This window comes from Lactuca sativa, chromosome 5, assembly GCF_002870075.4.
Source record: "Lactuca sativa cultivar Salinas chromosome 5, Lsat_Salinas_v11, whole genome shotgun sequence".
In the NCBI taxonomy this organism is placed as follows: Eukaryota; Viridiplantae; Streptophyta; class Magnoliopsida; order Asterales; family Asteraceae; genus Lactuca; species Lactuca sativa.
Genome location: NC_056627.2, coordinates 313,514,310 through 313,531,956, shown reverse-complemented (window position 1 = coordinate 313,531,956; position 17,647 = coordinate 313,514,310). Strand labels below are relative to the sequence as shown.

General features: G+C 38.3%; 1 protein-coding gene across 1 annotated transcript; it reads right to left on the bottom strand.

Annotated features, from left to right (window-relative positions):
- Positions 1-14,504: 14,504 nt before the first annotated feature.
- On the bottom strand, positions 14,505-17,193 carry LOC111887921 (U-box domain-containing protein 16). Its single transcript, XM_023884055.3, has one exon. The coding sequence runs from the start codon at positions 16,677-16,679 to the stop codon at positions 14,667-14,669; it is 2,013 nt and encodes a 670-aa protein (XP_023739823.1). The 5' UTR covers positions 16,680-17,193; the 3' UTR covers positions 14,505-14,666.
- Between the last annotated feature and the right edge of the window lie 454 nt (positions 17,194-17,647).

Below are 17,647 nucleotides of genomic sequence, written 5' to 3'. Positions count from 1 at the left end.
ATTGTCGAAAGACGAAACCGATCCTTGTGTGAGGCGGCCCGAACTATGCTAAGTTTCGCTTCTCTTCCTTTATATTTCTGGGCTGATGCTATTGCTGCAGCATGTTTTACGCATAATAGGTCTTATCTCAACAAACGTTTCTCTCTTACACCTTATGAGATCATCAATAACAAGAAGTCGAACGTAAAATTCTTCCATGTGTTCGGCTCACGATGTTTCATCTTCAACTCCAAAGAACATCGTAACAAGTTTGACGTTAAAGCTGATGAAGGAATTTTTCTGGGATATTCTCTTACTTCAAAAGCCTAACGGGTCTTAAATAAGCGTTCTAGGAAGATCGAAGAAACATACTATGTGACTTTTGATGATAACTACGTCAAGAAGCTAAAGGCTACTGAAGAAACAATTGGAGAGATTTTCTCTCAAACAGGTCAAGTCACTGTCAAGATTGCTAATTTGTTCGATCAATTTGTGGACTTATTCGATGAATCTGAGAAAGCTACTCTCTCGGAAGCCAAGGCAGCAGACAACAAAATCGACCATCTGAAGCAAATCGTCGAAGATGCAGCCAAACAAATGGGTGAAGGAGAACAAGTTCCAAACGAACCTTCTTAGCAAGGTACTTCAGTTGAGGGGGATAATCCATTTTCTTCAAATCAACCGAACTCACACTTTCAGGGGGAGAATTCTATTCCTGTAGCACCCGAAAGTCCTGTAGCACCCGAAAGCCCTGCTACACCCGAAAGTCCTGTAGCATCAAAAAGTCCAGCTACACCTGGGAGTTCTGCTGCACCTGAGAGCTCATCATTCGAGGGGGAGAATTCTGATATGTTCCACGATGACGATAGTCAATCTGAATTGGAAAAAATGGTCAACGCTGAATTGGATCCATCTTATGATCCAAATTATCCTCCTCTTATTAAATGGACCAGAGATCATCCTGTATCTTAGATAGTGGGCAATGTCTCTGAAAAGGTCCTGACTCGATCTCAACTGAAGGCAAAGCAATCATCTCTATTCTCCAAAGTTGAGTTCTGTATGTATAATTCTTTCGTATCAAAAGTTGAACCAAAGACAGTAAACTCTGCTCTTGATCATTCTGACTGGGTTCAAGCTATGCAAGATGAACTCAGTGAGTTTGAAAGAAACAAGGTTTGGCGCCTTATTCCAACTCCTAAAGATGCCTCAGTCGTTGGTCTCAAATGGGTTTTCAAAAACAAAATGGACAAGGAAGGCAATGTAATTCGAAATAAAGCTCGTCTTGTGGTGAAAGGATACTGCCAGGAAGAAGGAATTGATTATGAGGAAACTTTTGCTCCGGTAGCTAGGCTGGAATCTGTTCGAATATTTCTGGCCTATGCTACACACAAGAACTTCGAGGTCTACTAAATGGACGTAAAATGCGCCTTTCTAAATGGAGAACTTGAAGAAACGGTTTACGTGGAGCAACCTCCTGGTTTTGTGAATGAAAAGTACCCAAATCAATGTTATATTCTGGACAAAGCAGTTTATGGTCTGAAACAAGCACCTAGGGCATGGTATGAAACGCTAACTAAGTTCTTAAAGATGTCAAAATTCAAACAAGGTTCGGTTGACCCAACCTTCTTTCGTAAGAAGGAAGGTAACCACCTTATGATAGTTCAAATCCACGTCGATGATATCATCTTTGGCTCAACGAATCCTAGCTTAACATCTGAATTCAGAAAGTTGATGGAGACTAAATTTGAAATGAGCTCAATGGGTCCGATTAACTTTTTCCTTGGTTTAAATATTAGACAGGGACCCAAAGGCATCTTTATCAACCAGGAGGCATACACCAAGACTCTTCTTGCTAAATTCGGCATGATGGGAGACTCAAAGGTCAAAGTTCCAATGGCATTCGGCACCAAGCTCACACCATCCTTGGAAAAACCGGCAGTCGATATTACGTTATACCGCCAGATGATTGGTTCCTTGATGTACCTCACTACTAGTAGGCCTGATATAATGTTTTCTGTGTGTTATTGTGCTAGGTTTCAGGCGAATCCTCATGAACCACATATGCTTGCAGTGAAAAACATACTCCGGTATCTGAAACGAACCACCTCCCTTGGTCTATGGTATCCATCAAACTCAGGCTTCTTCGTTCAAGCCTACTCAGATGCAGACCTTGGAGGATGTGGCTTAGACAGGAAAAGCACCACTGGAGGCTGCCAATTCCTAGACGGGAAGTTGTTTAGCTGGCAATCAAAGAAACAGACATGTGTTTCTCTGTCTACAGCCGAAGCAGAGTACATTGCAGCTGCCTCCTATACGTCTCAAGTGATTTGGATCCAAAGCTAGCTCCGTGATTATGGACTCAATATGAAAAAGATCCCACTATATTGCGATTCAGAAAGTGCAATTAGGATCTGTCATAACCCAGTGCAACATTCCAAGACCAAGCATATAGCACTGAGGTATCACTTTATAAAGGATCATGTGGAAGATGGAAACGTCGAAATTCACTTTGTTCGCACCACTGATCAACTGGCCGATATCTTCACCAAAGCTCTTCCTGAAGCGAGTTTCAATAAAATTCTACAAGGGCTAGGAATGATGGAATCAGAGTCAGTACCAAAAACTACTTCTCAAAACTAAAAGTTGGAAGCGAAATGAAACGAACGTTCGGGTTCGGTTCACATGTGTGCCGAAATGAACCAAACGCTCGGGTTCGGTCCTATTCTCTTATCTTCGCTTATCACTCAAAGGTAGTTTCTTTGGCTATAAACCTTTTGTATATTTTTCAAATTTCATCTCTCTTATTTTCAAAGTTTTTTTTACTTTCAAAGTTCTCTTATTTTCAAGGTTCTTTTCTTTTTCAAATTTTTTTTTTGCAACCGAAATAGACCGAACGTTCGGGTTCGGTTCCAATTTTTTTTTTTGTCTCATTTTTTTTAAATAAAAAATTCCAAAATCTTTTTCTTTTTTTTTTAAATCAAAAACTCCAAAAACATTTTTTTTATTGTACGTTAATTTTTTTTGTTTTGTGTTTCATATTTTTGTGTGGCTATTTGTGTGGAAATTCTTTCATTAGTTAAGTGTCCCTAGAAGCATGCTGCTGTATGTGTCCAAAGCCTCACCCGATTCTGAATAATAGCCTTACTGACTTGGTATATACAAACCTTGTCTTCCCAATTAGGCTTTTATATTTATTCTAATCATGAGCTACCTTACTCTCCTCTCACATGAGATAAGAGTTTTCTGCTTGGTCCTTATTTAAATAGCAGAGGTACTTTGGTTTCTTTACACCATCTACACTACTTTTCTTCATCTCATTCGCTTCATAAACGTAACCCTTGAGACTCTCAGAAATTACCACTAAGGTTTACGGTTACACAATTTATGTGTTCATGATCTTAGCTTCGTGCCACTACGTGCTAAGTGAAACCCACAATTCAATACCTACTATGCATTGACGGTGAACAATCAACTTTGTTCTAACTTTCACTAACGAATTGCCGAACTTATCCATGGGGATGTAACATGAAATCTCTAATTTCTTTTTGTGTGATTCCTATGAAATTGTTAAATCCCATAACATTTCTTCCCTTGGAATCCAGTTTTATTTTTTCTTTGAGATTTCACATCAAATATTTTCACGATGCAACTTAGATTCTTTTCAAACCTACTTGTTCAACAGACTACATTGGTCTCACAAGTACTTCGTTCGATTTCTGTCTTATGTCAAGATCAGGAATTCAGAACTGAAGCGAAAGCCACCCAAATTAGCCTGATTAAAAGAAGCCTTTCAACACTTCTCAATAAGTGTATGATCGTCATTCAACGGGAAACCACACAAACACTTTAAGGTCTCTCTTGACTTTGAAGGAAGTGATTCGTGCCCGGGATCCATTGTTTCGTGTCTTTATTGACATCACAATTTCCCTCATATGTGTTGCTTTATTTCTTTTTCTTTTACACACTTAGCACGAAAATCTTTTTGATTTTCCATAATTCTGGTTTCATTACCTACAAGGCAATTAATTTTTTTTTGAAAGAGGTGTGGCTCACATTATTACACGTGGTCATTTTTGCTTTAAGCTGACGTTCCCTCTAAAGGGATAAGATGCTGACTCAGGCGGGAGTCCAATCGCTTTGATTTTCAAACGGCGCTTGAATGACAGGCGTGCGAAGTGGAGCCGTTTCATTTAAAACGACGCCTGATGGGAAGGCGTGTGAATCGGGACAGTTTTCTCTCTCCTGCGTAATCATCGGGGCTACCAACTATCACACATCAATCACCTTTGGAAAACCCTTCGTATTTCCTTCGAAGATTTGGGAACGGATTCTTCTCTCTCCTTTTGCCACAGTATAAAAGGTAACTTCGACCATTATTTACCTCTTTACTGCACCCAAACTTCAGAGAGCAAGAAAAGCTTTAAGTATTCTACTATTCATCATCTCTCCCAGCTTCTTCACTTCAAATGGCGGATTCATCTTCAGTTCATGCCACTTCCCACATCCTGCCGATTCGTCCTCAACAGAGTCTGATCATCGATCTTACTCCACATGTTTATGATGTCTTCATGTTCCCGATCATCGAATGCCTCAAATACTCACCGCTTGCTCCCGCTCTCACCAAAGCTGAAGCTGTTCCAATGGAATCTTTATCCCAAATCTTTGCCATAACTCATTATGATAAGTCTGTCGATAGAATTTTCTTCGACATTCTTGATCACAAGGCGTCCATCTCCAAGCAAAGATTCTGCTCACTTTTAGGGTTTGAACCAGATTCATCTAGGGTTAATCCTGAATCAATTCCAGTGGGTCACTTGTTTTCTATGTTCTATAACATGGGATACACTGAGGTGCTGACGACGGTCACCAAGTTCAAGAAATCGTGCTTGCCTCCACAGTGGAACGGGTTATTTACAGTGCTATTCAAGGGGTTATCGGAACGCAGTGCCGGTTCAGACGGAGCGAGTCGTCTATTCATCACGATTCTTTATGGGGTATACAACGGTATCAACCTGGACTATGGGTCGGTCTTATGGCAGCAACTGATTCAGAGCCTTGCATCCACGTCTCGACACTCCAAGATCTCCTACGCTCGATTCTGGACGTTGGTCACAAAATGGGTGATGGACAAGTATCACGTCCCCATTGTTTCTGATTCTCCACTATCTTCGATAGGTACTTTCCATACCACGAAGATAATTGTCTCCGATGCATCCAAATTTCAGTTCATTGGCTCCATCCCTGAGTCGATGTTTGGAGACGTTCCTGCCGACAGCCGTATCATCCGAACCTACAAGGAGTTTCGTCGCTCTGGTCCTAGAGACCTCACTCATGAGATGATCAAATTCATCCACGAAGCTGATAAGCCCGCTCCAAGGGGAAAGAAAAATGAAAAGGGCAAAGACAAGCAGGTTGGCAAGGGAGCGAAAGGCCCTTTTCCGAAGAAGCGCAAACCCACCAAGGCTGCTCAATCCCCTCCACTAAAGAAGAGAAAAACCTAACCTAGGCGAAAGCTGATACTTGCTTCCTCCTCAAGCGAATCTGAGGGAGAACATTCAGACTCTGACGAGTCTCCCCGTGGTAACACTCCTCCACGATCGCCTACCCCAGAAGTACATTTTTCCAGTTCACCTGTTTCTTCTCCACCAATCACCATTCTTATTTCCATTCCCCCATAACCTCCACCACTCAAATACCTCCTACTTCTATCCCAGTACCCCCTCCCATTTTCACTGAAGCTACCACAACAACCGCTGAAGTAAGAACCAATGTATCTGATACGGGGGCTCCTACTAAAGCACCCGAACCCACTCCCACTACCGAACCTACATCACAACCCGAACCTACTTCCACAACCGAGCCTCCACCCTCACCTCCACCATCCCCTCCACCCTCATCTCCTGCTCAGTCCGCAGAGGATGAAGAACCATTTCTAGGTGGGGAGGACATGACATTTGATTCGGTCTATTACAGTCTGTATCAGGTGCAAAGTGACGATGATGATGATGCTCCCTTCACCAAGAAGCATCTCAAGGAGCTTCATGAGAAGATTGATTCGCTCATTGCTTCCTCCTCTTCTTCATCACAGTCTACCATTTCTGAAGCTGCTATTCACAAGATTGTTGATGCTTTCTCCAAAGCTCATGAAGCCTCCCTCAGCTCAGCTACTGCCGCAATCGATGCCTCCACCAAAGCCTGTGCTGCTGCGACCGAAAAAGTCGAAAAACTATTTACTGATGCCTCCTCTCTTTTGCAGTCTTTACAGGAAACTGCCGATGCCACTAAAACGAAGCTTGACCCGATTGTCAACAAGCTGGCTACCTCAGTTGCCTTAGAACTGACGTCCTTTGCCACTCTTCGTCAAACTCTCACCGACGACAACTCAGCATTTAAGGCGACCATTGAGGAGCGCCTAACCAAGCTTCATGAAGATCTTGTTGCCGAGAACTCTCTCATGGACGCTCTTGCTAGAAAGACCACTGCTCTTAAGGTCAAGAATCTTCAACTCTCCAATTCTCAAAAGGAGTTTGAATCTCTTCGATCTGAACGAGAGATTGTGTCTTCATGTGTTTCGGATGTCCACGCCGCTCTTTCCAACATCCTTGAAGCACACGGCCCCATACTGAACTACTCAGTCAGGCGTGATCTTGCCGAAAAGCTTGCTCCTTCTCTCTCTCTCCTGAGCAAAATTGAAGGGCTCCTTGAGTTCGTGTCCATTCCGAAACAAGGGGGAGAGAATGTATCTCAACCGCCTCCCACTTCTACAGCAACAAAAACAACCGAACCTCCTTCAACAGGCCAAGCCTCAGGTTTGGGTGTCAAAGACAAGGGGAAGAAAATTGCTGAAGAGAGCGATCACGATAAAGAGACCATTGCAGATCTTTTAAAGAAGCAAGGTCGAGACAAGGATGCTGATATGAGCGCTCGGGTTGCTAGAGAGGCTGAGGAAGCTGAAAGAAAATTGAAAGAGGCTCACGACCTTCTTGAGAGTAGGAAAACTCTTTTTCCTCCATGGACTCTTGAGAAGTTGCTGAAAGAAGCGATTGAAACCCCAAGCATCTTGTGGCTCGAACCGGTGATCTCACTGGATCGTATTAATTCTGTCGATTCTCAGTTCGACATGCCACTGACCCGAAAGGCCTTCATCTTCCATGCCTTTGACAACATTGCTGAGTTCCCTCATCCTCATCCAAAGGTTGACAGGGATTTGGTCGAGTTCTATCTGAGGGCTGCCCAACCACAATATCAAACATGGAGCGCTCAGAAAATAATCAATGTTCGGGTCCTCAAGCCGTATCGGGAAGGAAACTTCACGAACATTCGGTTCAAGGTGCTAAGAGGTTCTGCCAAGACCGAACATGCCATTTCGCTTGCTGATCTTCCCAACTTGAATCCACATGATTGGATAATTTTGCACAACATCCTTCTCACAAATGAAGCGGAGTATGGTCCGATAATTGATCACTTCAAGAGGATGCTTGTCTGCTACATAATGGAAGTTGCCAAGATGGATCAGGAGATCGCCAGTGTTTTTAAGAAAAAGCCTACTATTTCTCCTGTTGGCTCAGCAAGTGATCTGAACATGATGCAGATGGGGAAGATAGACCCGAAGAGAAATTCTGTTATGTTTACCAGAAACGAAGGCCAAAAATGCCTGTTCGCTTTGGCAGAAAAACATATATACACCACTGCATGCCTGGAACATGTTTTGGGTATCATTCATCGTTGCAAGCAAAACTCAGCAGACGACAAGAAGTACTTTGATGATATGATACAGTGGTACATTCGCTTCAAACAGACAATCCTCGCTCTTATTCCTCGTCTGTTTGATACCACTAAGAAGGTTCCGGCAGCTGGACCCAGCAAGAAGAAGTGATAGTCTCGCTCCAATTGACGCAAAGGGGGAGATTGTTAGGTCTAGTTAGTGTTGCGTCTTGGGCTCGTTAGCTAGTCCAGTTTAGTCTCCGGTATGGGTCTGTCCATCTGTGAGTTATTTTTTAGGGTTTGTTATTTATAAGATGCTTGCATGCATTCTAGAACGTAAGATTTGATAGAGATTTTCATAGCGTTCATTGTACTTATCTTTTTGTAACCCTAATATTCTCTACAACGGAAGTTCTTCATCGAGCTCTGCTGAGGATTGAGTTAATCATTCGACTCATTCAGATCCATTCTTGTGTTTTTATCTTACTGTTATTACTTTCTTGATTCGCCTGTTATAAGATCTAATCGATCAAGAGTTTTATAAACTCATCAGTGTACTTTGACGTCTATGCATGTGTCATTTGGCAGCACTCGAGTATTGTTCAGGCAAGTTGCACTCATCCGAGTAAGCTGGGCATACTCAAATTACGCTCGGCGTAATTTGACTTGTCAAACTTCAAAATTGTGTAACTTTCGCATACGAGCTCCGTTTTTGAAGTTCTTTATATCTACGCGTAGGTCAAACCATACTCTACAACTTTCATTTAGACTCCGTCGGCTAATTTTGACTTTATTTTTATTATATTATTTTTAGTAGGTCGGGACAGAAAAACTTCGTTAGAAATTCATAACTTCTTCGTCTGACGTCCGTTTTCGTCTGTCTTTTCACCAACGCACTACTATCAACGAGATCTTCGATTCTCATTTAGATTGTTTTGGTTAAAACTCGCTCGATCTAGTTCGAACTTTTGGGCTGTCTACAGCTAAGCTGAAACTTCGAAAAATTATAACTTTCTCATACGAAGTCAGATTAAGGCATTCTTTTTATGCACGCTCTCGGTTCAACATTATCTACGTCTTTCATGTTGATCACTAAGGCTAAATATCACTCCTTCGTAAATTCACTATTTACGTCACGCTGTGCCACACCGGTTTTGTCGTGAAATTTCGACATGTCATAACTTTTTCGTTATAACTCGGATTTCAGCATTCTTTATATTTTCGGAAACCTCGTTTCAACTACTACAGCATTTTCCATAAATATCGACTTTATCTAACATTTCATTTTGACGCTTATTTTTATTCTTAATTCAATTAAGACACACAATTAAGCACAAAACATCTAATACTCAAATAATACATTCTTATTATTTCAAATGAGTTACAAAGGTTAACCTAGACTATTACATTGCTAAAAAATGACAAGCCTAGAAACACGAGCGTTACAGAATTCATATTTTATGAAAGAAAGTGTCTATTTAATCTTGATTGATATGTAATCATGTAAATTAAATGTTGTTAATCAGATTCCATAGGCATAGATGTTATGTAGAATTGTTAAACACTTAAACATACAAAATAAGGAGAAATGAGGGTAAATGCATCAAACAAACTGGTTTATTGTAATCCATGAAACCAAACATACAAACTGCAATAAAAAGAATATAAATGAGTGTTGTAAAGCCATTTTAGCTCTCCGGTGTCTTTGGAAGCCATTTTAACACATAAGCGACACCTTCCAACCCTAAACAAAACAGCCAATGACATACTACCTATCACTACACCACATACATAACCGATAAACAAAAGACTAAAAGTATGGTCTTAACCGAAACCCCACGGAGCGAAGTTTCATACCTAGTTATATATTAATAAATACTTTTTTAACATATAATATTTTTCTATTAATTAATACTACTTTGTTATATTATTAATTCCTTTTAATTGTTTTTTTTAAATTTTTTTATTACAATGATTCTTTTTATTGGATTATTATTTTTAATTTAGTATTATTATATAATAAATATCATTTTATAGGATTAATAATTTATAATGTATAATATTATTATTATTTTTAATTTTATTGGTTCCACCACGAAGTCGTCAGAATACGCAAACGTGTCGCGTCTCATCGTCGAAAATCGGCGGGACAACTGCCAATCATTGTCATCGATTGTTCGACGGAAACCCCACCAACTTGTTACACCCAATGCTGCCAATAGCCACCTAGGACAACCTCATCACAATCCATCGGAATCCTTTATATTTGTTACTAAGCCGACCATATTCTGCTACGACCACTAAGAGGTTTGATCGAAACACCCCTGGTCAGCTCCTTCATTCGTTGCCTTCTACCACCTTGCGTCATCGTATTATCTCGATGGAAATCATTGATCATCGCCAATATTCAGCCATTCTCAACGAAAACTTCATCGGTCGACTACCCACATAATGCACAACAAACCCCAGAAAACATATAGCCTCCAACTGACAATTCATTACCAATATCGTCATCGATGACGACAATGTTAGATTGAGGGTTTTCAAACCACCATAATCACTATAAGTGGTGGCAAGATTGTAGAAGTCGTTATTCGGTACTGGTTTGGCCAACTACCGAGTATCGAGTACTTGAATTTGATAATTCATATAAAAATATATTTAAGGAAATTATATATGTCAAAATCATAATTTTATTTAAATATATAAAAAATTTAGATACAAGTGAATACATAAAAACTAAAATACACACGAAGATCTCACTTCGTGAATAATTACTGAAAATTATATATATATATATATATATATATATATATATATATATATATATATATATATATATATATATATATATATATATATAACAGGGGTTGGAGACAACCCGCTAGTTGTAGTGGTGACTGAGTGATGATGGTGGTGTTGTCCAAAATATCTTATCTTCCAAATATTTAAAATAAATTAGGAGAGGTGGGGTGGATGAGATTTTTTTGATATTCTTATTTAAAACAATAAAGAAAGTAATTAAAAGAAAACAAAAACTATTAAAAAAATAATATTTATTATAAATAAAAATAATAAATATAAAGTAATAATCCAATAAAAAATTAATACAACAAAAAAAATTAATTAAATGAAATTAATAATCCAATAAAGTAACACTTACAAATAGATAACTATGATATGTTAAAAATAATATTTTTTAATATATAATAATCCAATAAAAAAGAATTAATCCAATAAAGAAGAAATTAAAAAATCTTAATAAAAAAATTAATAATCAAATGAAGTAATATTTATTAATATATAAATATAATATATTAAAAATAATATTTATTAATATATTTTAATCCAATAAAAAATAATAAAATAAGAAAGTAGTTAAAAAAGAATTAATAGACAATAATTCAATAAAATAAAAAAGAAAAATTGCATAATTGGTCCTTGTAGTTTGGTAAAAATATAAAACTGCAAAAATGGTCCTTAGGGGTAAATATGTCATTTTCCAAAACTTAACAGCCAAGCTGTTAAACTTAACGAAGTAGGGACCAAAACCACAACAAAACCATCAAATAGGGACTTTTTTTGCTAATAAACTCTTTTTTGAACCTTACCCAAAGAAATTGACAAACCACAGAGACCATTTTTGCAATTTTGTCGAAATAAATTGAAGAAGTTGTCAAAGCTTTGATATAAAGTTGACAATTTACATGGTGTGTTCGGTTAGGCTAAACGGTGTGACCCTTGATTTACCGCCAGTAATATGAGGTGGCATGTGTTGCTGGTTGTAATTGTTGCTCCTTGAGTGGTTTTTTGCCGGTGGTTATTTTGATCGGTGGAAGTTATTCATGAGTAATATGTAGTAGCCAATAAGAAATAGACAAGTGACATAATACTTTTATTTAACACCTTTCTTTTTATTTTTATAGGCAAAAGTTTTACCATTAGCAAAAAAACCATCACACCCTACTCATAGTCAAAATGTACTAAAAATGGTAAAAGCTTATGTGGTGTCTATTCGACATACTTTTTCTATTGACAAAAACATTACCACACCCTTTAGCCTTAATGTTATAAGTTATAACCAATGGACCTGAATTTGGGATGCCTAAAATTTGGCCAGCATTTATTCACAACTAGTTGTGAAACTCATGTGTTATATGAGTTTATATATATATATATATATATATATATATATATATATATATATATATATATATATATATATATATATATATATATATGTGTGTGTGTGTGTGTGTGTGTGTCTAAATATGTAATTCAAAATAACCATAAAATGACATTTGACAAATTGATTGAGAGTATGACAAATGACAAAAATCCTTCATTTATTAGAGTAGATTTAAAAACAACTCTTGTATTTAAATAAATATGGTTTTAATAATTTTTTAGATTTTATAATATTTTGTTCCTTTGTAAAATAAATTTGAATGGATTCATTGGCTTTTCTTTTATAGTATAAAATATTATTCATAGGTTCAAAAACAATAACTATGATTATTACATTATTATATATTAAAATATATTTTTAAGAAAGTGAAATTGGTTTCTAGTATAAGTTTACAAAAATAATGATATTTTTAATTTAGGATATGTTTTTTAGAAAAATTAACTTAGGGTAATAATGTTTTAATTTTTTTAAATTATATTTTTTTTTTCATGTTCATTATACCATAAAACATTTGAATATAAAAAAGACAAAACTGTACAAATGGTCCATATGGTTAGCTGAAAATTGCCACTTTGATTCAAAAAAGTTTGGACTAGCATCAAAGATCCAAATTTTTCATTTTGTTGCGAGTTTGGTCCGATTTTGTTTGAACTTTTTTATAAAGACGATTTTGCCCCTGATTATTTATTATTTTAATTTTCTTTTATTACAACAATTAAAAAGAATTAAAAATAAAAGAAAAAAGAAAATACTCTTTCTCTCTCTCTCATAAACCAATACAATCAACACATATCCTTGTTCTTCCCTTTTGCATTCGTTCCCAGCCAAGAACACAAGAGCATTCTTGCTCTTTTCATGTATACCTGCAAATGAGAAATACAACCACTCCGTGTTATTGCTTCATCTTCTTTCCATGACAATTTCAAGTAACCAAAACACAAACCTAAACCTAGTGATTTACACCTTATCGATTTTGTCAAGCAAAACAAACATACACCCATCGATTTCCTGTAAAAGATTAACCTCACTCATCCATTCCATTTATCCATTTCTGTCAAGAATCAATCAACAAACACTCATATTAACCTAAATCTATGGACTAAACCCCATAGATTTATAGTCAAAGTAAAAAAGAAGAGAGATGAAAAGAAACATGTGATTATCGAGCAAACAACAACGCCGAACACCTCCTATCGCACCTGCCCTTCTTCCCGTCGAGCTCCACTGCCAAACACACCACCTGCGCCAATGTTGCTGCTCTTCTAGCTCAACCGGTTCTCCCTTTCGCATCGCACCTTGCTATCAGAACAGGAAGAGAGAAACTTCACTACTTTCTCTTTCCTTCTCTTCAGCCCCATCGATTTCCGGAAACAAAGCTTTTGCAGGAAATCGACCCTCACTACTGCCCTACCCATCCCGTTCCCTCACCTATTCCGTGGTCGACGACCACGTTATATGAGCGTTTTTCATGAATCAATTTCATGTGAGAATTGATTGGTTCCTGCAAATTGATTGGTTTGAATATAGGAGGGAAATGCTTACGATTCATTGCCGATTTTGAGATTAGAAGATTGTAAAGAGAGGCGATTCGAGAATCGAGATCGTCGGGATTGCTTCGAGCAATGATGAAGTCGTTTTGGCATCAGAATCTTCCTTCGCTAACCTGTTACCCCCAATAAAAAAACCTAGACACACACAGGTAGAGTGCCAATCTCTGCAAATTTGGTCTTCGATTTGGCCCTCTCATCCCCGATTTCGTTCAAGGTACCTCTAATTTGGTCAACTGGATTCAAGTGGTGGAGGTTGTTAAAGACTTAAGAGTCAATACAAATGAAGGAGATGGTGACTGCTGCGATTTATTGGTGGTTTGGATGAGGGTTGGCATTGCAGCAGATGGCGGTGCGATTTACTTGAAGAACCTTCTTCATCTTACCTGCAATTCATCATTCTTCATCTTTCCAATAGGATGGTGGCTTCAGATCGGATAGGGTGGGTGTTTGAGACGGTGAAGGAGGGCGAAAAAAATATTGAAGATTTTGAAGGGAGAGAGAGAGAGAGAGAGAGAGAGAGAGAGAGAGAGAGAGTATTTTATTTTTTCTTTTATTTTTAATTCTTTTTAATTGTTGTAATAAAAGAAAATTAAAATATTAAATAATCAGAGGCAAAATCGTCTTTATAAAAAAATTCAAACAAAATCGGACCAAACTCGTAATAAAATGAAAAGTTTGGACCTTTGGTGCTATCCAAACTTTTTTAGACAAAAATGACAATTTTTAGCTAACCACGGAAAACATTCGTGCACTATTGTCTATATAAAAAAAACAACTATCACCTACTATATATAGGATGTTTAACCCGTTTTTCAACCAAAAATAAATTAAAATTGTTGACATGGAAAATTGTCTTAGAATCAACAGTTGAAATGGATAAAGAGAACGTACATATAAACAAAATGAGTTGTAGATGTTTTGACTAAAAGATATTTATCGTTCTAAGTTAGCATTATCTTATAAAAAAAAAAAAATTGGATCCAATCATGATGAATTGATGATTATTGGGATTGTTCATTTGTCCTTATCCGTTAAAAATGTGAGAAAACTTGAACTTATCTTAACAACTTAAATCAAACCACTGAATTGAATTGTTGAACCAATTTTGTATTGAGAATGTTGCATTTGAAGTGTAATTGAACCAAAGATTAACAGAAAAAGGAACTAGCAAATTAATTACATAATCCCCCAAAAGAATCAAATGTAAAAAAAAAAAAAAAAAAAAAAAAAATGTTTGAAATAATCTATCCCGGCAACACCACCCTTGTGGTGGTTGTCGAACTGGCACCGGTGGTTGAATAGGCGGCGGTCGCATTACCATACAACCCAGCAGCCCATCTCCTAAGGATCCTCAGCAGCGTCGCCGCCTTTCTCCTCCCTCTTCCGGTCCCCATCCCCATCACCTCCCAAATCACCCTCTCAATCCCAGGAATCGCCGCCAGCTCCGACACAATCTCCGATCCACCTTTCCGGCAAACATTCACAAGTGTGGCGGCGGCACTCTCTTGTGCCCTCTCCGTTCCATCTCTCAATATCGTCGCCAGTTTCCTAATCACATGAAACGCCGCCGTGATCGCCGCTAATCCTCCTTTCTTCACCACCGCCTCCAGCACCGTCACACCTTCCTCCGGTAACCCGTCCATTACTTCACTAGCCATCTCCACCACCCCAACCTCAAGCAACTTCCCCACAGTTTCCCGGTCTCCGGCCAAGTTCAGAATCGCCACCAACGCGTCTCGTTTCGAACTAATCGGCCCAGTTCTGGCCAACTCCATCAAACCCTTGATCACACGGCTCTTACGACCGAGCTTTTTCCGGTACACCGGAACACCTGTTAGACTGAAGATTGTAGCGGCGGCGTTTCCTTTTGCTTCCCAAGTCGCACCTGTTCTTAATACTTCCACGATTCCGTTTACAACTCCTTCGGTTTCCATTATCTTTGTCTTGTTTGCGTCGAGTATTGAGAGGTTTAGGATCGTTGTAACTGCGTTAATTTGAAGAGTTGGATGATCGGAGGATAAGAATTTTACAAGTAGCTGTAAGCCGTCGGCGTCGGCGATGCAAGCGCGGCTGTTGGAATCCGTTTTGGCTAACGCCCGGAGCTCATGAACGAAGCGATCCGCCATTTCCAATGATTGTGAAGCGCCGGCTTTTTCAAGCAAAAACGTCACTGTCATTTTTGTAGCTTCGAATAGCGTTTTGTTTGTGGATTCTCCGGTGACTTTTTCGTTGGTTTCTGTTGATTCGAACGGAATCCGGTGTTCGCGACACCACATTGTTATCAAGTTCCGCAATGCACGATTGGGTATCATCCCTGTGTGGTCCAGAGTTTGACCGGTTTTGGGACACGTGGTGTGTCCCGATTCAATCCAGAGATTGATAGAGGCTCGATCGTATGTTTGTCCTGTTGATACAACCACCGGGTCTCGCACCAGGTCGAGGGAAATCGGGCACCGGAAATCTGCCGGAATTGTTAAGTCGGTGGAGTTTGACTTTTTCCGGTCTCTGATTATCCTTGGAGATGATTCGCCATACAACACGCACTTTGCGTAGCGAACAAGTCCGATCAACGAGACGATTTCAGCTTTTGATTTTTCATCACTTTGATTCCTAACTTCTTCTTCCAAGATCTCGATTTCTTCTGTGCAGCTCGTGGAATCATTCAATTGCAACCTGGTGAAGATCTCCTTGAGTTTTGTCTTCTGAGGAACAATCTCGCTCTTAATTCTATCTAATTTTTGCAATACATCGTTTCTGAGATTGATATCTTTTTCATCGATCCAAACCGCCGTTTTGGAGCACTGTTTCCGGATCAAATTGACTAATTCTTCAACGTCTTGGCTTAGATTCATCGCTTTAACAGGAAATATATCAACCAGCGTCGATAACTCGAGAGTAAACTCATGAAATTTGTTCGCGACTGATTGCTGCTCAATCAAAAGCCATAGTTTGCTTCCGTTACAACAATCTTCAATCAACGTCTTGATGCTCTGCAATATGATGTACAACTCCTCAAAGCACAACACCGCCGACGCCGGAAAACACGGTACAACATGATCAACAACCAACTCCTCGAGCATCAAAGTCAACAGCTTAGTTTTCCGAATTATCGAATTCGAATTCCGATACAGAACAAACGGAATCGGATTCAGTAACGAAGTTTCCCTCGATCGAAGCAATAACGATCGGAGAAGCCTTTCATCTGAATCCGATGAACGTTTCTTTTTTGGCGGCAAAGGTTCCGGTGAAACGGCCATGAATTATGAATAATCAACAGCAAAATGAAATTAAAAAGAACGTAATTGCAGCAAACTAGAGATGAAAAACCTGATTTGCGATGAAATGAAGGAATCTTTGAACTGAATTCGAAAGGGAGTATGAGAAATTATTATCGTAGTTGTTGGTGGTATGTTGATAGGGTTGATAGCTGTTTATGCGTTTTCTCTTTTGTTTTGTTTATTGATATTTGATAAATTTGATAATCATAGCAATTGTATATTATGGGGTCACCTCAGCTGGAAGATGGGGGTGTTTGACGGAGTAATTTATTGCGTACTATTTGTTCATTTATTTTTATTTTTATAAATTATACTTTTTGGAAGAAGGAAGTAGTTGAGAAGTTGAATTCGAAAGAATAAGAAATTTGGTGATGGGTGGGTGCACCAAACAAAAAAAGAAAGAAAGAAAGAAAAATGGGTGGTGGTCACGGTGGTTGTACGGCGGTGTGGGTTTTGACAGCCGTCAGCCGCCGGCAGCTGGACTAGTATTCATGACTTTTTCTTTCTCTTTATTTTTTCTTTTTCTTTTTTCTTTTATATATAAAAGCCAACATGTTATTTTCGTGTTGTTCTTAAATCGGCGCCCATTGACCCGATTGTTTCCATTTTGAACCTCTGGGGTATGGATTTAGTCAAGTTACCCTCCTACTTGCAAGAAGTATTAGTTATTACTTATGGTAATTAGGCATATGGATAATTTGTAAGCTTCCAATATTGATATGGCTAATTAATTAAAATGGCATATTGCAATAAATTATTATATTATTATAAAATTTTGATTTTGACATTAAGCATTTTTTTCCGATTATGTTATCATAAAATCATTATATTTACAATCAAATGACCGATCTTTTTGTTCTTTCGGTAACCATCTTTTCCGAAATACAATAAAATCATTAAAAATTTTGATTTTAACATTGTGTTTTATTTTTTTCAATTATGCCATT

Coding starts and splice junctions, on each gene's coding strand:
- LOC111887921 (XM_023884055.3), bottom strand. CDS start 16,679: ATGGCCGTTTCACCGGAACCTTTGCCGCCAAAAAAGAAACGTTCATCG.